Below are 22,937 nucleotides of genomic sequence, written 5' to 3'. Positions count from 1 at the left end.
TAAAAATGTGATACATAAGCAGACCCGCCAAAGATTTTTGCCTTTACAATAAAGTTTTCTTAGCATGTACAGACTATACTGATTTGCTGTTTAAATTCACTCTTGTCTCCTCAAGTTTAAACAGAGTGCCTTTTTCTCAGAAACACTTGCCTCATCAATAAAAGCCAGAATTAAATGACATTTAAAACATTCTGCAAACTGTGTCTCTGAATCTGGAATCTATTCATGAGATAAACTTACTACTAGTTAGATAGATTTCATTAGCTTTTAAATCTGTGTGTTAGGATTCCAAGTGACTGATTTATAATACTTTTGATCATTCAGAAGTGATATACATGTAAAGATTTTGGTTTAAATTATAGATCCAAAAGACTTCTGTGTAAAATAAGCAAAATTTCACCAAAAAGCAATTTTCTTCCATTTTTGCCATTATTCCTCAATACAGAATCTAGGTTGGAAATAATATTTATTCAAATATTTGTGATTTAAACAATGTGATGCAATACCTATTTGTTGTCTAAGTATTTCATTATTTTTATGACTTCTAAGAAGAAACATTACTCCCACTCATTTGTATTTTTTATTTCCAGTGAAAACACAGATGCAACAAGGATTAATCTCTATAGCAGCCCGCACTGTTATTACACATCTGGTAAATCACTTGGGCCATTATCCAATGAGTGGTGGTCCTGCTATGCTAACAAGCCAGGTGTGTGAAAATCATGATAATCATTACAGTGAAAGTACTGAACTTTCTCCTGAACTCTTTGATAGCCCAAATATCCAGTTCTTTGTGTTAAACAATACAACGTTAGTGTCGTGTATCCAGATCAGATCAGAAGAGAGTATGCCTGGAGGAGGTTTATCAGCTGGCCTTGCATCAGCCAATTCAAATGTCAGAATCATAGTACGTGATCTCTCTGGAAAATATTCATGGGATTCTGCTATACTATATGGACCACCTCCTGTAAGTGGCTTCTCAGAACCTACATCTCTCATACTTTCATTGTCTCACCAAGAGAAACCAGAAGAGCCTCTTATGTCTAATGAATGCTTAGAAGATATAACAATAAAAGATGGACTTTCCCTCCAGTTTAAAAGATTTAGAGAAACTGTGCCAACTTGGGATACAATAAGGGATGAAGAAGATGTTCTTGATGAGCTTTTGCAGTATTTGGGTGTTACTAGCCCTGAGTGCTTACAAAGAACTGGAATCTCACTTAATATTCCTGCCCCACAACCTGTGTGCATTTCTGAAAAACAAGAGAATGACGTTATTAATGCTATCCTTAAACAACACACAGAGGAAAAAGAATTTGTTGAGAAGCACTTTAATGACTTAAATATGAAAGCTGTGGAGCAAGATGAACCAACACCTCAAAAACCTCAATCAGCATTTTATTACTGCAGATTGCTTCTTAGTATATTAGGAATGAATTCCTGGGACAAACGGTAAGAATAAATAAGAGTGTTTATTTATTTTTTGTAGTGGGTATTGAGTCTAAGACCTTTGCACTGAGCCACAAACCCAGACCATTTTTAGTTTATTTTGACATATGATCTCTCAAAGTCACTTAAATTGCCCAGCCTGGGTCCAAGCTTGTGATCATCTTGCCTCAATCTCCTAGAGTGATGAGATTATAGGTGTATACCACCATACCCAGCTTTATTCATCTTCTAATCAACGATTTTAGTCTTTGTTCTATCAGTTAGCTGTTAATCAAAAGATCTGCTTGGTTGGTTAGTTGGTTGGTTAATTGTTTTGAGAGCACTGAATTATATCAGAATTCAGAGGAATAAAATGATACTTCAGTAAATTATTAACGTTTTCAAAATGACTATTAGAATAGCCTGAGTTAGGAATCATAGTTTCTGTGATTGAGAAAAAAGAATCCTTTTGTTTTTCAGTCTTCTTGTAATACTGTCTCCCCAACCCCCAACTACAATATGATCATTTTTGTTTTGAACTGGGGAACCCAAGATTGTTACACTATGAAGAAATATATCCTTTTTACCAAGTCTGTTCTGTGGATTCAAATATGTACATAAAATCAATGTTTGGTGAATCATATTGTTGTTGGGAGTAGGGGAAAATAGTATTACCTGAAGACTTGGATTGGACTCTAACCCAAGATTTAAAGTCAAGTCAAGAAAAACATCTGGAATTTTTTCTTCTTGTTATTTGATTTTCTTACATATGTTAAAATTTTTTATTAAAAAAAAATTTAAGATAGAGGTAGGAGAACAGTTTGGTAGTAGAGTGTATAGGACCCTGAGTTCATCCCCCGCCGTGTGGTAAACACATGAATTCAGGTAAATTAGGATGGAAGTGACAAAAGCATTAGACTTAAGGCCTAGTTTACAGTCAGTTAATCTTTGAGCCATGAGCAACTGTCAACAAATTGAGAATAATTCCCACTTTACTTAGTAGGGAGAACTAATGTGCAAAAACCCTTAAGAGTTTACATTAATCTTAGCTCTTACTAGCATACATTTAAATTTTGTTAGGCTTCTGGTTTTTTTGGTGCTAGGGATTGAACCCAAAGCCTTGTGTATGGTAAGCACTGAAATGGAGTTCTTCTTTTTGTAGTGTTCATAGTATTACATGATTTAAACTCTTCCATTTATTGGAAGAAATAAAGACATATTATATTGGGAACGGGTTGCCTTTGATATGTCCAAATACAGATAATTGTCATTCAGTTATTGTATGAATATATGTTGCTCTCTTGCTATGTAATGATCTATGTACTGTGTCCTGAAAAAAACTAAAGATAGGAAGCTATATTTTATCACACCAAACACTGATTTTATGTACATATTTGTTTATAAATCCTATCTAGGAGAAGCTTTCATCTCCTGAAGAAAAATGAAAAACTACTTAGAGAACTTAGGAACTTGGACTCAAGACAGTGGTAAGTTGTTGAAAACCTTAAAAACACTTATAACTAGCAATTCAGCTATTTCTGTTTAGAATAATACTGTGAATAATATTGTGAACAGTGAGTAATATGTTACTGTTATAACTTTCTGAGCAAACACTTTCATTATGCCTTAGAAATAAATTGTTTTTAAAAATATTTAGAACTGCATTAATGTTTCCATTATCTTTGAATTGTCTATACATTTTTATGTATTTGACAGTCATTTTTTGTATCACAGAAAACTGATTGGACCTAGAACCTAAAAAGCCACCCACCATGACATCACTATTGTATAGGAATGCTAACTCACTATATGGCCTTTGATTTCAAAAGTCCTCTATTTTCCTCTTACATACACTTCTCTGCTTTCCATCTTTTATGCCTGCTTTACGGTCTTCATAAAACAATCTCCTTTTTATCTTGTATTTCTGCTTATTCTACCATAAACACATCTACTGTGTCTTTAAGTAAAACAAATCAAAAACTAAAACTTCCCCAGTTACTGCTTTTCAAACTGATGTCCTATTTCTCTCATGCCCTTTACTACCAAATTTTTAGGCAAATACTATCATTACCGAGTTCCTATAATTCCAAGGTGATTTTTATTATGAAATCCTTTAGCTTCCTTCAGAATGGCCTTTTTAAAATAATTGTTTTAATTTTTTGGTTGCTACAGAAAATATAAAACAAAAATAATCCATCTCTGCTGTGCCAAGTTCACTGTTTCTGTACATTAACAATTTCTTGCCCCTGGGTAGATTCCTAGAAGTATAATTGTGAGACCAAAGTATAAACACATATTTCAGACCATACATATTACAGAATTATTTTCCATTAAGTAATAATTTATAAATCAACCAACACTGGATAAGAGCACCTATATGATTTCAACCTGGCTAGCGTAAGATATAATCACATTTCCTTAATCCTTATAACTTGAGAGGCAGATGATATTGCTTTAATTTTTATTTTATTTTTATATATTTATATAAAATTTAATCTTTATAAATTTTCTCAGCATCATTTTTATTTAGGAATTTCATAAATTGTAATAATGCTTTCTGTGTGTTTGTTAAATATTAACTTTTGTACTATTTGTGTGAATTAGTTGTTCTTTCAGTTTTTAACCCAGATTGTTTAGCATAAAGTTTTCACTTTTATATAGTTAAGTCTCGATATTATTCTTTAGATTTCCTCAGTTTGTTGTGCTTATTTGAAATTAAGTAGAAATTCTGCTGTATTTCCTTAGAGATTTTATTTTGTTCAGGTGATAATTTTACATTTAGTTCTTCCTTCGGGAATATATTTTATGGCACAATGAGAACTAGAACTAGCTTCAATGTTAAAGATTAGTCTGTTTTTATAGTGTGTTGAACAACTCATGCTTTTCTCACTGTTGTTTCCTTTGTCAAATATCAAGCTATCTGTTTCAAAGCTATTTCTTATGGACTTACCTGTTTTTGTGTGAATGTTACCCTCCTACTCCGCTTATTACAGTTTTATATTTTAATATCTGTTAGGTATAGTCTTTTTGAAACCTTTCCTCATATTACTCTTCTGTTTGTCAATATTCTAAGCTATTTGTTCTTCTGGAAACATTTTAGAGTTATTCTAGTTTTTTTAATAGGAGAAAAAAGTCCCCTTAGTATTTCGTTTGGATTTTTCAATAAAACTGTCATCAAAAGAATAGGCACAGCTAGTCATCATTTTCCCAGCACTTGGAGGCTGAGGCAGGAGGATTGCCACAAATTCAACGCCAGGCTGACTCAGAGGCAAGAGGCGAAACTCTGTCTTTAAAAAACTCCCAAAATAAATAAAGCTGTTATATTTTTCTCTTCATAATGCTATGTCTCTTTACTTATTTTAAGACCTAACATTATTTGTATGAGTAACATTTAGATATTTTATTACTATTTTGAATAGTGTTTTCTCCTATCACATCTTTTGGAAGAGGCAGTACTTGAAATTGAACTTAGGGCCCTTTGCACCAAGCTACTTCCTCAGTGGTTTTAGTTTCTGTTTTTTTAAATTTTGAGACTAAATTTAAATTTTCTCACTAAATTGCTCAATTAAGTTTGAACTTGCAACCTTTATGTTTCAGCCTCCCAGAGTGTATACCACCATGACCAGTTAAGTTTTCTATTTTTAATGTTTATGTTTATATTTAATTTTTATATTTTATATACTTTAGTAAATTCTTTTACTGATTTTATACAGTTATAGTTGTTTCTTTCTTAGGATTTGTTTAGGTGTACGATCATTATCTACAGATAATCTCCTTTCTAATAGCTTGTCTAATTTTATTTATATCTTATTGCAGTAACCAGACCTTTCAGGATAGTGTTAAGTAGTATAAAACGAGTAAGCTTCCTTGTTTTTCCTGACTTTCATGGGAACAGTTCTTTTTTCATTGTTGAAGAAAATATTGATTGCTGGTTTGAAATGGGTAACGTTTGTTACTGACTTAAGGTGTTTTTATAAGGAAAATGTGTGAAATGTTATCAAAATGCTTTTCAGCTTCTATTTAGTTGTGCATATCATTTTATTTCATATTTTCCTATACCGTATATCACTACCACTAGATTGCTAACATGAAAAAAATCTTTGCATTTTTACAAGTAAATCTTACCTAGTCCATTGACTTGCTATTGTTAAATTTACTTGAATTTCACTTGGAGTCTATTCATTGAATTTTTTCATTCTGAATGTTTTTAGAATTACCTTTATATATAGCTTCCCAAAATGAATTTTGTTACTTGAAATTTTAGAATTAAAATTGCTATTTTTAAATTTTTTTAAATTTTTTTTTTTAATTTTATTTAAGGAGAAAAGAAAAAAAAAGCAGGGAAAGGGTACAAGTTATACAGATTTACAGAAAAAAAATGAACAGTAGGAAATCACTAGTTAATGGATTACATATTGTCATCTTAGAAATAATTGTTCAAGTCACAAAATTAAAGCTTGTAAAGTGGACATTCCATCAATGATACTGCAAACAGTTCTGTTCATTGATCCAATAAAACTCTGTGATATCATTTTCTATCTTATACACTTAAATATACATGCAGTTATATAGTTTAGAGTACTTTCTTTTCCTTTCTTTTGTACCATGACTATTACACATTTTGGGTTTCATTGCTCCCACGGTTCTTATTACTTTTTTGGAAGAGAGTAAAACCAAATGTGACATAACAGAACAGAGTCGGTCAAATCAAAAGGATGGACATAATAGATAATGTAAAAACATAATACAGGTGATCAACAATGGTTACCATAATGTCTCCCGCTATCTCTAATAGAATTGCCTATATCATTAGTTATAATACAATTGAACAAAACAGTAAAGAATAAAACCGACAAAACCAAAACATTGGAGACATTGTAGGTCTTCAAAAGTAGCTAAAAGTCAACAAGAATGGGCGTCATAATGAATCTCATTATCTTCACAGCTGATGCCTAAACTTTCGAACCTGATACTATCCAGCAAAACAGAATAGGGGAACATCAGTTAAAAACCAGATGGTGAGAGTAATACAGGGCTTTAAATCAAGGTAATGAAAAGTCAAAATGGGTTACTATAATATATCCTGCTATTTTTTTCCTTTAATTAAAAGGATAAAGATAAAAAAGTAAATAATGGAGTGGAGATTGAGATAAAAGAGGGCATAACAACGAAACAGCGCAGATCAAAACATAACCATTTAAGCAGAATAGTGTTTCACCACCAGATAATCCTAACCTAAAAGTAGTTACCATGTTGTTTCTTTCTTTGAAATCCTTGAGTACAACTTCGTATACTGTAGCATTAAGTATATCAAAACAATGTAAAACCATTCAAGAGAATGACAGCATTACAGAGTATTTAGAATCAACTAACAGAAAATGAACAATGGTTTCTGTATAATCTCCTTGTCTTTAAAAGGTTTTTGCTTATACTATCGTACATAATAAAATCCAATAAGATACAGCCTATTTAGACCATTGGAGACAGAAGGACAAAAGCTAGATGAGACTTCAAAACAAGATGATACTAAATCAGTATTACCTATTAAGATGTCATTTTCTCCAAAATAGCTGTTCCTATCATCCAATCTTCTCTGCCTCATTTCTGTTAAGCTCTTTTTCTGTCAGTAGCTGTCAGTTTGTCTTCTTCATTTTGTTCTCTGCTCCATTTGTTGTGGCCTCCCCGCCACTATTTCTGGGTTCTTTGTATTTTTCTTTTTTTAGAATATCCTGCAATACTTTCTGTAGAGTTGAATTGGTGGTTGCAAATTCCCCCAGTTCCTCTTTATCCTGGAAGCACCTTGTTTTTCCATCAATTTCCAGGGACAGTTGTGCAGGATATCTCAATCTTGGCTGGAGATTATTATCTTTCTATGCTTGAATTATTTCCCCCCACGCTCTTCGTGATTTGATGGTTTGTGCAGAGAAATCTGCTGTAATTCTGATGGGTGTTCCCTTGTAAGTGGTCTGTTTCTTGTCTCTTACAGCTTTTAATATTCTGTTCTTGTATTGAATTTCTGGAATTTTTATTATTATATGCCTGGGTGTTGCTCTGTTTGGGTTGTAGGTAGCTGGGGTCCTGTATGCCTCATACATCTGAGTATCTTTACCTTTTGCTAAATTAGGAAAATTCTCCTGGATTATTTCTGTGAGTAGCTTTTGTAGTTCACTTGTTTGCATCCCTACTTCTTCTTTTATGTTCTTAATCCTTAAGTTATGGATCCTCTTATCATCTTCTTGTCTTTGTATTATTGCTGTTTGTTTCTTTGTTATTTTTAAGAAGTTTTTCATTTCATTCTCCCATATTACAAGTCTTCCCTCCAGTTCAGATAGTCTGTCCTTAGTTTCTTTCAAGCTGTTATGCCAGTCTTCGATAGACTTCTTAGTATCTTGGTAGTCCCTTTGAACCTGCTTCACGTATTCTATGCTTTCTCTGTTTTCTCCATCAAACAATTCTCCCCTTTTTTTCTGTTCTTCCATTCCATCACCTGTTTTTTCTTGGATGGTGCTTAGCATTTCTCTAACTATTCTGCATACTTCTAGCTTCAGGTCGTTGATAACTTCATTCCTGAATTGGTCTATGAGGCTCTCTATATGGTGCCTTATGTGTATTGGTGCGGTGTCTGCTATTGCCTGTTTCTCAGAATTGGGGGCCGAGGAGACTTTCTTGTTGCTGCCTCTTCCCATGCTGCCTCTTCTTCTCTGTTCCTTATATATGCAAGCTTATATAAGAGGCCCAGCTTCTCTCCCAGTCAGCCACAGCCTGATCGAATTGCGCCAGTTAGGTGTTCCCGCTCACCGCTGCGCACCAGGGAGTTACGGACCAGGCAGCCTACGCGTCTCCCCTCCCGGCCACCATCAGGCTCTGGGATCTGGGTTGGGACAGTCTACCAGGTCCGCCGGCAGCGTCACGCAGGCCAGGCACTTTTCACCAATCCCGCCCGAGAGGGGGATGTGTGGCTGGAGTCGCCACCGCGCCCTGCTCCCGCAGGACTGCTCGGGCCCAGAAAGTCCTCTGCTGGAGTCAAACTGTGGTAGAGTGTCAGTTTCTCTCACTCACCTCACCATAAGTCAGTGCACGCCTCCCTGCCGTTCGCAGATTGCCGTTCTCAGAGCTTCTGCACGTCTCTCCCCTTGCCGAGCCGCTGTAGAGGCAGCCAGCCGCTGCGCGGCGGGAAACCCAAATCGCGGCTTACAATGGCGCGGTTCCAGCCTCCACACCGAGTCTTTTCTGTTCCTGTTTTAGCACCAGGACTGCATTCCAAGTTGGCTTCTCTCAGCCCAGTTCGTTCCTGAGTCAGCAGAGCATATCTCCACCTGCTTATGTCTCCTTAGTCCGCACCATTCCTGGCTTCTGAGCCGAGTCTTTCAGAGAGCCGCCGGTAGTTGCTGTTATCTGTCCGCCATGTTCTCCCGGACAAATTTTTTAAAATTTATTTCATCCTTATTTGTCCTTTCAGGTTTTCTTTTTTATCTCTTGGGTCAATTTCATTGTTTCTGTTAAGATTTTCAAGTAGGTAATAGTAGAGATTCAGACATACTATCATAATTTTCTTATATTCTTTTTCTTGTCCTACTTTTATTTCTTTTTAAACAGTGTCTTACTATATAGTGCAGGCTGGCCTTCAGGACACTGTGAAGTCCAAAGCTAATAATAACCCTCTTGCCTTACTCTCCTGAGTGCTGACATCACAAATGTGCACCACCACACCTGGCTTGAATTTTTTTTTAAGCAGATGATCATCTTGCTGCAGATAATCTTTTCAAAGAAATGAATTCTAGTTTATTATATTGTGTTTTCTTTTTCTAACTCAAAATTTTCTGTTATTTCCATCTCCTTCATAAGCTTTATTTTACTTTATTTTATATGCAGAATAGAATATTATTGTGTGTCTTACTTTTATTCTTTTAGTTGAGAATGAAATAATCCTAAACTGTAATTCTGTAATTCTCAAGTTACTGCTCCTACCCATCCTCTAACTTGTACTTTATACATCACCTTTTCTGGGAAGCCTTTCCATAAGCTCCACTTCACCTTTCTCCCATTGCATGTCTGGATTTACTTCCATGAAACCCTTGCCTGTTACAGCACTTACCATACTGCAGATTAATATTACTTTCAATTACTTACCTGTTCTTATAACTTGTTTCCAGAACATCTATAAAAGCTCTCTTAAGTAGTCTGTGGGTTCCCAATTTTAGCTCTTCCCTGTAATGATGTGTCTTTGGTATTTTTTGGCCATCCTCGGGGGCAGGGATCACATCTCTTGCTGTCTTTTTCACCTCAAATCTATGTTTTATCTCTATTACTCTGTTGAAATGATATTTCTCACTGGAGTGTAGTGATACACACCTATAATCTCATTACTAAGGAGGCTGAAGTGAAAGAGTCACATGAGTTCAAGGCCAGCTGAAATACCAAGCAAGAGCCTGTCTCAAAAGATTTTAAAAAAAAAAAAAGTTTTTAAATCATTAAGGTTGATAGCCTAACAATCAAGTCTAAAGATTTTCCAGATATTTAAACTTAATTTAAATTTAATTTACATGTTTTAAATTAGAGTAATTTTACATTTGCAAAATAACAGTGAGAGTACTCTGAGAAGCTAAGGCAGGAGAATCAGAAGTTCTAGTCCTGCTGGGTAACTTAGCAACTTAGTAAGACCCTGTCTCAAAATGAGCAGGACTGGGAATGTAGCTCAGTGAGAAAGATCTGTTTCAGTCCCCAGTACACAAGAATAAATAAAAAACAGCCAGAAAATACAGTTTCTTTATACCCCTCTCCCACTGCAGTTTCCCTTATTGTTTATATCTTGTCTTAATGTACGTTTATTACAATAGATGAACCAATAATGAAATATTATTATTAACTACTGTATTACTAGTATATTCAAAAAGCTTATGCACGTATTACTATATTGTTATTTTGGAATAGTTTAGTCCATCTACAAAGAAACCTGGTATCTATTACCAAGTTATTCCCCATTTTCTCTAAATGCCATCCAGTGTCCACAGCTTTATACAGCACTCATTTACTTTCTGCCACTATGGATTTGCTTTGACATTTCACGTAAATGGAATCAAACAATATGTGGGGGTTTTTTTTTGCAGAATCTTGTTTTACTTGGCATGATTTCAAAGTTCATTCATGTTCCCATGTCTCAGTAGTTCATTTCTTTTTATTACCAAAGAATACTCTGTTATATGAATATACTACATTTACTTATCCATTCATAAGTCAATGGATGCTTGAGTTGTTTTGACTTATGACTAATGCTGCTGTGAACATTACTGGTGTGTGTGTGTGTGTGTGTGTGTGTGTGTGCGCGCGCGCGCATGTAGACATATTTCATTTCTCTGATACCTAGAAATATAATTGTTGGATAATACAACTCTTTGGCATTTTGTGAAACTGCTTGTAGTATAGTAACTTCACTGTTTTACATTCTTATCAACCAATTATGATGTTCCATATTCTCCTTATCCTAGCACACTTGCTACTGTTTTTTAATATTCACCTTAGTAGAGATGAAGTGTAGTGTCTTGTTTTTGATTTACATTTCCCTAAAAATTTATAATTGAGGGGCTGGAGATTTAGCTCAGCAGCATAAGCGCCAGCCTTGCAAGCAAGGCAGTCGTGAGTTTGATCCCCGGTACCGATAAAAAGGAAAAAAACAAACAAAAAAAATTTATAATTGTGAGCATTTTTCAATACTCAGCTATTTTTATATCTTCAGGAAAGTATTTATTTAGGTATGTACTGGATTAAATAGTGTCTCCTTAAATATTGATGTCTGTCTAGAACAGTGATGGCAAAACTTTTAGAGACTAAGGGCCCAAACTGCAACCATATCCACTTATTTATTACAATTAAACTTGAATATTGAGGCTTTAGTTTAGAAAAACAACTACTATCTGATGTATGGCTACTGGGGCAGCTTGGCTCACATGCTGTCAAAGAGGGCTCTGTGCATGCTGCAGCACACCTGCCATAGGTTCGCAACCACTGATTTGCCACTCAGAGTGTGTTTGGAAATAGAGTTGCTAATGGAATTAGTTAAGATGAAGTCATTCTGGATCAGATTGGCTCCAGTCTTGCAATTGACAATTGAAGACATAACAAACACATGTGCTTTTGGGACATGTGACCCTGTGAAGGTGGAGACAAACTGTGGGGATGCCACTCTGAATTAAGAAATATTGGGGATTGATGATGATAGTCTGTCAAACCTGGAAAGAGGCACAGAATGATTCTCACCTAAAGCCTTCAGAGGAAACATGGCATTTTCAACACTTTTATTTCTGATTTCTAGCCTCTAGAGCCATGAGAAAATAAATTTCTACTGCTTAAACTCATCTTTTTGTGTAATTTGTTATAGAAGCCTTGGGAAACTAATACAGAATTCTCTGCCCATATTCTAAGTTGAGTTACCTTTTGACTACATGGAACTCTAAGCATTCTTTATAAATTTTTAGATGTAAGTTCCATATCAAAGATGATTTGCAAATATTTTCTTAATTCTCTAGGTTACTGGTTCTCTTTTTTGAGGGTATCTTCTGTAGCACTAAAATTTTTAACTTTTATTAAATTTGGTTACCTGCTTTTTCTTTTGTCAACTGTGATTTTTCATGTTATAGGAAGACCTGTTTTGTAGTTTATGCAGTATTTTTTTATATTTTTAAAGTTTATACCTAAGTATTTTATTCTTGATGGTATTATAAAAGAAATTGTTTTCTTAATTTTGTTTTTGGATTATTCACTGCTAATGTATAGAAATGCAACTGGTTTTTTTAAATGTGGATTTTATGCCCTCCAATCTTGCTGAACTTCACTAGCCTTAATAGCTCTCTAATATATAGTTTAGGATTTTTATATGTAAAATTATGTTACCTGCAAGTGGCAATATTTTTAATTTTCCTTTCTAGATGATTCAAAATCTTTACTTGTTATAAATCTATGTATTAAATTAAAGTGAATATTAAATATTCACTTTCTTCTTCAGGTTAGTTTGGTAGTTTATATCTTTGTAAGAATTCCTACATTTATTCTAACATCTAATTTGGTTCCATGTAAGTGTTCATAAAATTTCTTTATCCTTTTTATTTCTGTCTAGTGAGTAGTGATAGCCTTTCTTTCATTCCTGTTTTAGTAATTTGAGTATTTTTTTCCTAGTTGAGTCTGCCTAATACCAACTTCATTGATCTTCTTAAAGGGACAACTTTTGGTTTCATTGATTTTTCTCTGTTGTTTTGATACTAGTACATCAGTCTGACAGTAATAGTGCCACTCCAGTTGCTGTAGTTACTGTTTGCATAGTATCTTTTCATATCCCTTTTAGTTTAAATTTTATCAGTCTTTGAACCAAACATATGTTGGCGATAGTTGTTATTTGCTTAGAAATAACTTTATTTTCTTTCAACTTAGTTTCCCAAGTGTGGGCAGCCTGATCTCCCTGTTTAGATTTTAATTGTTTTCCTGTTTTATGCTATTGTCTTAGTTACTTTTTACTTGTTGCTGAGACAAAATACCTGAAGCCCAAAGTTGGGAAAGAAAAGATGTATTTCTTACAGTTTTTGGAGGTTTCAGTCCATACTCAGTTGACTCCAAGGCAGGCTGGCATGGCGGGGCCACAATTCATGGCAGCTGCAAACAGCAAGGCAGAAACCCGCAAAAGAGCAAGACACACCTTCTTCCTGCATTATATTACATCCTGGCTCCACCCCTAGATGGGGTAGCACTGACACCATCAATCCAAGCACTAGACAATGAACCAGTCACAAATGTACAGTGCAAATGCATGAGGCCTGGGGGACACAAACATAAACCATGACAGCTATCAAGGGTCTTCCCTAGGTTTATATCACCTACTTACTGAGAGTTTGCGTTTGAACTCCCTTAGCCAGTTAGACTTTCACTGTTTACATTTCACTCTGTGTAGCTTAGAATCTGTACTCTTACTTCAGAGTGTTTCTATATTTGTCCTACTTTCATGCAGAAACTAGTAGCTTAAACTTAAGGGTTCAATTTCTTACCATTCCAAAAAATATACAACTTGAGGCATACATACAGACTCCCAGACTGCCAGGAATTGCTATGTATTATTAAGACTCAGCTTCCTAGGAATTGACCCTGAGTTAAATGGTTACTCAACCAGTGATTCCTTTCTTTAAATCTGTGGGTGTTGCTTTGGGAGTGCTTTCCTGCTGTAATTGCTCCTGATTGGTTCAGCATGATACATGTGCACAGGCTTCTTGAGGTCCAGAATTGACTGTGAAGAGGACTCTTCTTGGCTGGGCCTTTTCCTGGTTCCCTATTAAACTTTTGCTATTTTGCTGCCTCAGGCAGAACTACTGGTGAGATTTTTGACCCTGTGGCCTGCCTATTATTACCTGGGCTATTTTCATCTGCCACCACTCGTAGGCCAGGGATCAGAGACTGACTTCTAGAGTGATATTCTATTCTAACATTGAGCACATGTGGAGGGGTTATTAGTCCCTTGTCTTCTTAGCTTGCTCTTCCTATCGGAATCTACACACACACACACACACAAGCAGGCTGAAATAGGAAATGTTTGGACCTTCAGACTGGAGCTTTTTGTTCTAACAGAGAGCTAGATAAGAGAAAAAATGTCTGATTCACTCACCCATAACTGTTTGAATAAATCTGTAACAGGGAGCTAGGGAAAGATAATTGCCGTCAGTAACACAGCTTCCAGAGGTTCTAGAGTGAGACTTGAGAACTGAAGGAGAAAGAATTCCCTCCCTCCTCTAGGCCTAAGTAGAATGCTTGAACAAAATTTCTGTAATATGGACCTGAGGGACAGGGATAAGGGAACAAATAATGGTTCAGGTGTCAAAACGTCTGTTCTTATAGAACTTTTAATACATTTCCCTGAATTAATACTTACACATTTGCTCTATGCCTTTAAAACAAATCCAGAGACTTTGATTCTTTAAAAATCATTGTCAGGGGGCTGGGGATTTAGCTCAACGGCATAAGTACCTGCCTTGCAAGCAGGCAGTCACAAGTTCGATCCCTGGTACCGATAAAAAAGAAAAAGACAAAAAAAAAATTATTGTCGGTGGTTAAATTGTGTTTTACATGGAAAAGAGGCCACTAAAGTCTTTATTTTGTATTTCTAGGGATTCTCCCCAATTATATTTTATTGCTTATACTAATTATCCTAATTACACATCAGATATGTTGGTAATTTACCTATGTGTTTACCACTTAAACTAAAATACTGTAGTTTTTGAAAGCCACTGGAATCTCTTTGTCACCGATAGTGAAACCCACAATCATAATTTGGCAATTTCCTCAATCTGTGTGGGAGAATCGACTTTGTCACACTACACTTTGAAATAACTTCAATTTGTGTTTACTTGTTCTTGGTAGTTGGGTGTAGGGTTTGTTTTTACTTTTCATTTGTTTGCTTTTTTTAATTCCCCCAAGATATAGTATGGTAGTAAAGCTTTGCTTCTCATATAATTTGTCAATCCATGCTTTGTTAAATCAACATTGACCAAAATTGTGTATCCTACTTAACTTGGAAAACTTAATTTCTTACAAGAAATAAGTTTTAATGAGCACTTAAATTTAGAGAGATCTAAAAAATGTTTAAGAACTTAAGTATTGAAACATACAACTTTATGCTTATGTTTTATGTTGTTGGTATTTGGATATATGTTTTTTCTACTCTTGAAGTAGTAGTACTTTGAAGGAATGGATCATTTCTTATGCATCTCTGTATTCCTACTTAGTTTTTAAACAAAATCTCTCACTCTGCGATTCAGCAACATTGCACAACAGACTGACACGTTCATGAGGGGCCTGAACCTGCATGACTGTCTCATTAATTGACTTGTACCATCCAGTGGAACCATCCCATGCTGCCTGATGGGTAGTCATGCATGTACCAGTGGTTCAAGCTGGCAGGAATATGTAAACTCTTTAGATGCTTCCTGAATGCACATTTATTTATTCTTTCATTTTATTTTCCAAATCTTTATTACTTTTACTTAACTCATTATTACTTTTTTTTTAAGTGGTCTCTTTCTCCAGTCACAAATAATCTTGCCTTTTCGTTCTAATGACAATTTTGTCATTTCTGTAATTTTTTTAAACTTATATTGAAGTTATTTGTCTCCCTCTGTATACTGTAGGCTCTAAGTCTCTTTCATCTTTGTATTGCTATATACTTTGGCAATAATTAGGTAGAGCCTTATTATTGGATGATTGACTGGGAAGATGAGTGATTAAATGAATGGTATACTCTTTTGTTTTACAGCCGAGAGACACATAAGATTGCAGTATTTTATGTTGCTGAAGGACAAGAAGACAAGCACTCCATTCTCACCAATATAGGAGGAAGTCAAGAATATGAAGATTTTGTAGCTGGTCTTGGTTGGGAGGTATTGTGTCTTTTCTTTCTTTTCTTTTGAGTCAGGGTCTCACTGTGTAGTCTAGGCTAGCCCTTGTATATTCCAACCTGGCCTCAAATTTGCAGCAGTCCTCTTATATTAGCCTCCTAAATGCTGAGCTTACAGGTGTAGACCACCATGCCTGTTGGGAGGTATTGTTTTAAAGTTACACCAAATACCATTCTATCAGCATCCTTTGGTATCTATGGGGATTGGTTCCAGGATTGCCCCTCCCTTTGTGGATACCAAAATCCAAGGATGCTAAAGTTTGATGTACATAAGGGCAGGGTATTTGCATTTAAATCAAGGTGACTTAGAATATATGACATAATATAAATGTTGTATAAATAGTTGTTCTATTAAGGAATAATGATAAGAAAAAGTCTTCAATATATGTTGCATACAGATATAATTTTTCCCCCTAAATTCTTAGTTGGTTCAATCTGTAGATACAGAACTCACAGCTTTTTGGAATCAGAGGATTCTTTTTCCTCTCAGCTTATTTTAGAGACATTATTTTAGTAGATACAACAATTTAACAATAGGTTTGCTATTGTTTCTGCCTTATATCTCATCTGAAAATAGAAAAGCAATTGGAACTTTGAAAGAAAGAGTGTTGATTCTTGAGCAATATATTATCAAAGAATACTAAACTCTTGAGTTTAGAAGATACAGGTTTTCTTTCTAGCTGTGACTACTAGATGGGTAGTCTTCATACTAAGACATTAGGGTTAACCAAAGCCTTTGCAGGAGAACATGCACACTTATAAGGAAATTAGTTTTCAGATTCTCAGCTTCACAATAACTAATATCAGGATCTTTCTATGCTTTCTTACTTCTCTTTTTCTATTCTTCTGCTTTGGGAAGGAAAGGCATTCTACTTTACCTACTGCAAAGCCTACATTGTCTGAGAGATCTGGCAGCAGTTCTCCTAAGTGAGTCTCTTAGAGTAAAGCAAGAAATATCAAACAGTGTGCTCTCAACACTGCCTGACAACCATCTGTTCCAAGGTTCCTGTACCGTACCTATTTTAGAATTATATAAAAGCGAGACAGAGTGGCACACATCTGCAATCCCAGTGCTCAAGAGTCCGAGGCGGGAGGATCACTGCAAGTTCAAGGCCAACCTGGATTACATAGCAAGATCCCATCTCAAAAAACAAAAACAAGAAACTAGGTTTTCATCATAGAGGTTATGTTAATGTGTTTATTTTAGTTTTAAAATGAAATGTCAGGTGTGTTCTAATAGAAAATGAATCTGATGTGACTGATTTATCATTTAACAATTGATTTATCATTAACAATTAACATATCATTAACAATATGAATTAAGCAAATCTGTAACTTCAAGATTTTGATAAAAATATATTTAAGACACACATATATATATGAAACATACAGAAAACTGGAAATTAATTTTGGCAACCATTTAAACTTGTAACAGAAAATTTCTATAGTTATCAATTTAGTACATAATTTCTTAAAATACTTTTAAAGAGTTTATAAGCAGAATTACTAAAGACCACTACATTAGATTATAACTTTCTAAAGAACAAGGACTTTCATCTCATTGGTTTTTTTTTTTTCATTCCAACATTTTTCACAATGTGATACATCTCTAGTATTTAGTATATATTGTCATAGCTGATGTCTTACCTTAAATAAGTTAAGTCTGTTATTGTCACAGGTAAAATTTTTCTTTTTACCCAACAGAGGTGATGTGCAGTTCAATACAGATGGTGTGTGTGAAAATTCTTTCATAGATGCTTTTATATTTTTTAAAAGCCATTAAAAGTTTAAATAAAAGTGTAGGAGACATGCAAGGACAAATTGGGAAGACTCATACTTCTCAATTTCAAAATTTACTATTAAACAGTGCTAATCAAAACCATGATACTGACACAAGCACAGACATAGATTAGTGGAATCATGTTAAAAGTATAGAAAGAAGTTTGTCATTTATAGTCAGCTGGGTTTTTTTGTCTGATGGTTTTGGTTTTGTATTTTTGAGACATGTCTCACTATGCAGTTCAGGCTGAACTTGAACTCACTGTGTAGTCTAGACTAGCCTCAAGTTCACAATGATCCTCCTGTCTCAGTCTCCCAAGTGCTAGGGATGCAAGTGTGCACCACATGCCTGGCTCAGTAGTCAGCTGGTTTTTGAAGACACAGAAACCGAGACCATCCAGGAGATAAAGCAGTCTTCAATTAGTGGTGCTAAACAAATTGAATGTACATGTATATAAGAATGAAGTCAGAGTCTGCCTCATACTATATGTAAAATGGATCAAAAATCTAGAAAGTATAAAACTCTTAGGGAAAAATATTAGCAAAGGATTCTTAGCTACCTTACTGAAAGCATGAGAAACAAGGCTAAAAATGAGTACCATAGCATCCATTTGTGCTTCAGGGTATACCATCAAGAAAGTGAAAAGAATGGTAACCATTGTTGATTTCCTGTTGTCTTGTTTTGAAGTCCTGTATCACAGTTTTGTTTTGATTGGCTTTATTCTGTTTTATTTTACTTTGTTTTATTCTCTTTAAAATAAAAATTATTTTAAAAAATGAAAAGACAGCATAGAGTATTGGAGTCCTTCCTGGTCTTCATCGCAGTCCAGGAAGTTTGTATTTGTAATTCCATGGAAAAGTTACTGGATTTCATTAATTCCAGTCTACCACTTCCAGTGCAACCCATGGTGAGAATAGACACTAAGGCATTTTTATGTGGGGATCCAAGGGGTCCTAAGTCCAGCAAGGATGATGGCTAACCAGAACAAAGGCCCTGACCTAAGGCCAAACTCAGGTTTTATTAATTTGTCGAAAGGGAAGTGGCTCAGGGATGAGTGACTGTGGTTGTGGTGGGAACTATGTGAGTCACAAACTGGGCTAGGTAGGAGGCCTGAAATCACCTCTGCAGTATACAGAGAAAAGTATATGCAGAAACACAATTTGAGACACAAAGGTATATGCATAACACAATTTGAGACAATATCTAATGTTTTGGGGTCAGTGCTTCAGCTCTGATGTGTAATCTTTTATGCCCTTGAAAGTCATAGCCTCTTGTCTTGAGTCTGGATTGCAGCTGACAGCGTGGAGCATTGCTCTCCTTCCTACCTGGGTCATGTGCTTTTTGGGAACTATCCTGTGGGACAACACTGACCTGTGTCGCCTTTCTTAAAAGACTACACATCAGCACCTTAGCTAGACTGATTTGCATTGCTTAAAACCAATTGGAGGGATAGAGAAATGCCCCAGCTACCTCTGTACGTATCAATATGAAGAAAGGTTTAACCAAAATGGAAACTATTGCCCTTCCTTCAAGGAGAGTCATCCAGATAGTCCTCCACAATAGAGAATTGGAAAGAGTCATTACAAATCATGTCTGATAAATGATTGCTATCTAGAATACACAAAGAACTCATTCAAATAAAAAATTAGAAGACAACTTAAAAAATGAAGAGGCCTAAATAGACCTTTCTACAATTTAGGTATATGTATACCAAATAAACACATGTAAAGATGTTCAGTTAGCTGCTAGGGAATGCGGAGAAATGAGGGAAGGTGAGTAGGAAGATCACCTATCTAATCAGTAGGGCATTTCTGGTTAGATTGGGTTGGGTTGGGCTGGATCAATTTGGGTCTAGATTTGGATTTGGTTTTGTTAAGTTTTGTGTTTGCTTGGTTGGGTGGAGTTTTTTGAGACTTGTTAGCTTCTAGTCAAGGCTAGCTTTAAACTCATTATGTAAATTAGGCTGGCCTCAAATTCACAGTCCTTACTTCATCATTACAAGTGCCGGAAGCCACCACATTTTGAAAGTGATAAAAATTTCTGAAATTGACTGTGGTGATGATTACACTTACCTGTGAAAATACTAAAGTTTATTAAATTATACAAAGGGAACTTGTACTTCTAGAATGTTTGAATAGATTTACTGTTTCTATTCTTTATGTTGAATACTACCAAAACCCTACTTTAACAAACATAAGAAGACTGAAAGATGAAGAAAAAGCAGATCTACTAGTGACTATGGGACTGAGGTGCAACATAATGGTGAATTTTCTTCCTTTTTTTTTTTTTATTTTAAAGAGAACAAAAGAAAACAGAATGAAACAAAGCAAATCAGAACAGGAAAATGCAAGCAACACAGCACTTCACAACAAAACAGCTGGATATCAACAGTAGCTAACATAATGTCTCTTTTCTTTGAAATAGTTGAGCATACCTTCACACACAATAATATCAAACATAACAATATAGTAAAAAAAATTCAAAAGAATGAAAGTCTTACAGGACTTCAAAACCAAATAACAGGAAATGGACAATGGCTGCTATAATACCTCATTTTCCTCAAAAAATTTGTTTATATACTACAGTACTCAGTGCTGATCCCAGAGTGTCATGATGTGAAATCCAGCAATACTATTATTCTTTGTTCAGAATGATTTTAGCCTGTTTTAGTTTCTTTAATCTCAATATAAATGATAATTTCATGTATGTTTAAGTGTATAGGATTGACAACCATATTACTAAGTTTTTGTTGGATAGTTGAACAGAACTGTTTGCATTCTCACTGTTTGGATTCCCAATTTTATATGTTCCACTTTTGTATCTTGAACAACTATTTGTAAGAGGACAGTATGTAAACATCAATAAACATCAACTAGTGATTTCTTACTGTTTATTTTTTTCTCTGAACCTATGTATTATTTCTACCCATTTTGTGTTTTGTTTAGTCTTTCTTTAAATAAAATTTAAATTTTTTTAAAAAAATATATGAACAAACTACTTAACTGAAAATTATATCATTTTTTTCCTTGAATTTATCTGCACATAATTTTATTATATATTCTAGAAATCTCTTAATCGCCCTATTCTAATTTTTTGCAATAAAAATTATAAGATAAAAAAATTTGTCTATAACATCACACATAATAAAGTCAAATAAAACACAACAGGATAGAACCAATCAAAACGGAAGAACAAAGCATGGTAGGACTTCAAAACAAGATGATAGTAAATCCGCAATAGCTACCATAGTGTCTTGTTTTCTTCAAGGTAGTGTTCATACCATCTCACATAGTAAAACCAAACCAAACAAAATAAAATCAGACCAATGAATGAAAGCATTATAAGACTTTAAAACAATATAATAAGAAACCATGATTACAGTAATATTTCCCATTATATTCAAAATAGCTGCCCTTACCATCTGAAAGCATAAAATCTAACAAAAGCCAAACCTCATAAAATTGTGTAAACAATGCAAGAGTTCAAGATAAGACAATAAGAAATTGACAGTAGTTTCCACCTTTCCCTCCCTTTGCTCTTTTTTTTAAATTTTAAAGAAAGACTAAACAAAACAGAAAATGGGTAAAAATAATACATACCTTCAAAGAAAGAATAAACTGTAAGAAATCACTAGTTGATATTTACATATTGTCCTCTTATAAATAGTTATTCAAGATACAAAAGTGGAGCATATAAAGTGGGGTTTCAAACAGTGAGACTGCAACCAGTTCTCTTCAACAAACTCTGAGCAAAGAATAATAGTATTGCTGGGTTTCACATTATGATACTCCTGGATCAGCACTGGGTACTGTAGTGTCTCTTTCTTTAAAGTATTTGTTCATTTCATCATGTATCATAAGATCAGTTCTCATAAACTGTTTATTGGTTCTATACGTACATGAGTCTTAACATGTATTTCTATCCTTTCTATATTAGAGGAAGGAACAAAACAAAGCAAGACAAAATAAAACATATTCCTATAAACACATGAAATGAAAAAGACATACAAGACTGCTGTACAAGGGATTCTACCGTGGTTACTGTGTTGTCTCTTGTTATCTTCAATAGAATTGGCTGTATCATCAGACATAGTATAATTGAATATATCAGTACATAACAGTATTAATAAAAACACAATTTTGTATGTAGTATAAAGCTTCAAAAACAGGTAGTAATCAAGCCAGAATGGGTATCATAGTGAGTCTTGTCATTTTCAGCGTAATTGCCTAAACTCTCAGACTTGATACTATCAATCATATAAGTTTTGAATAAAATCTGTCCGTACCAAACAGCAATCAAACAAACCAGATTTAACTAAGATCAGTCATGATAAACCAGTATGTGTCATACAGGGCTCCAGATTAAGCTAATAGGAAATTAAAGATGATTACTGTGCTGTATCCTGGTGTTTTGGGGATAGCTGTCTGTGCCCTCAAATCTAATGCAAGTAGACAAACTGGGACAGAATAAAATCTTATCTAAGCAGAGTAGTGCAAGTAATATGGGTTTTAATTCTTGATGCACTATTAATATCTTCTGCCATCTTTTTAAAGACCATTCCTCCCCTTTCACTTCCCCAGGGTGCACTGTGTATTTTTGGGTCTCATCTAGACCCTGAGTTTTAAATTGGGTGGGGTGGAGCTGCTATTTACCTAAGTGGTTCCAAACCTTCTCCTGACTTGATCTCTAATTATATTCCTTTACCATTAAAGCCTGTCTTTCCAACCTATTCACAAATACTGGTCTAGTTGCCCCTATTACTCTCTGGCTCCCTGTCCCATACATCATTGTTTTCCCATATTTGATTTTCAGTTCATATACCCTTTTTCAGGTTAATTATATTTCCTATAAAGAGCATCTCAGTGGACCCTGCCTCCTGATCTACTCTACCTGTGATTTTCTTTTTTTTTAAAATTTAGTGTATCAGGGCTGTCTATATTAGAGTTTATAACCAACCTTCTCTGCCTTATTTCTGTTATGCTCTTTGTTTGCCATTAGTTGTCTGTCTTCTTCATCCTACTTTCTGCTGCATTCATTGAGGCCTCTCTGCCACTGTTCCTAGAATCTTGCTACTTTTTTCTCTCTCTAGAATGCCCTGCAGTATCCTTTGTAGAGTTGGATTGGTGGTGGCGAATTTCCCCAGTTCCTCTTTGTTCCTTTCAGTTTCACTAAACAGTTTGAGGAGCATTGGCCCTGGACATTCCCTAAAGTTCCAATAGAATTTAGTGGTGAACCCATTGGGTTCTGGAGTTTTCTTAATTGGCAGTTTTTTATTTTGTTACGTGTTATTCGCTTATTGAGGGT

The 22,937-nt window shown here is 34.8% G+C and overlaps 1 protein-coding gene across 7 annotated transcripts in view; it reads left to right on the top strand.

Annotated features, from left to right (window-relative positions):
• Ralgapa1 (Ral GTPase activating protein catalytic subunit alpha 1) overlaps nt 1–22,937 on the top strand; it is a 240,660-nt gene that overhangs the window by 166,539 nt on the left and 51,184 nt on the right. For all 7 annotated transcript variants that reach the window (XM_063246661.1, XM_013154645.3, XM_013154647.3 and 4 more), the window contains 3 exons: nt 591–1,452; nt 2,844–2,915; nt 15,713–15,836. In XM_063246661.1, coding sequence (XP_063102731.1) covers nt 591–1,452; nt 2,844–2,915; nt 15,713–15,836 — 1,058 coding nt within the window. The remainder of the gene's footprint in view (nt 1–590; nt 1,453–2,843; nt 2,916–15,712; nt 15,837–22,937) is intronic.

Source organism: Cavia porcellus, unplaced genomic scaffold (assembly GCF_034190915.1).
Source record: "Cavia porcellus strain 051 isolate PalLab524CR breed Dunkin Hartley unplaced genomic scaffold, mCavPor4.1 scaffold_1, whole genome shotgun sequence".
NCBI lineage: Eukaryota > Metazoa > Chordata > Mammalia > Rodentia > Caviidae > Cavia > Cavia porcellus.
This window is presented reverse-complemented; position numbering and strand designations above follow the sequence as displayed.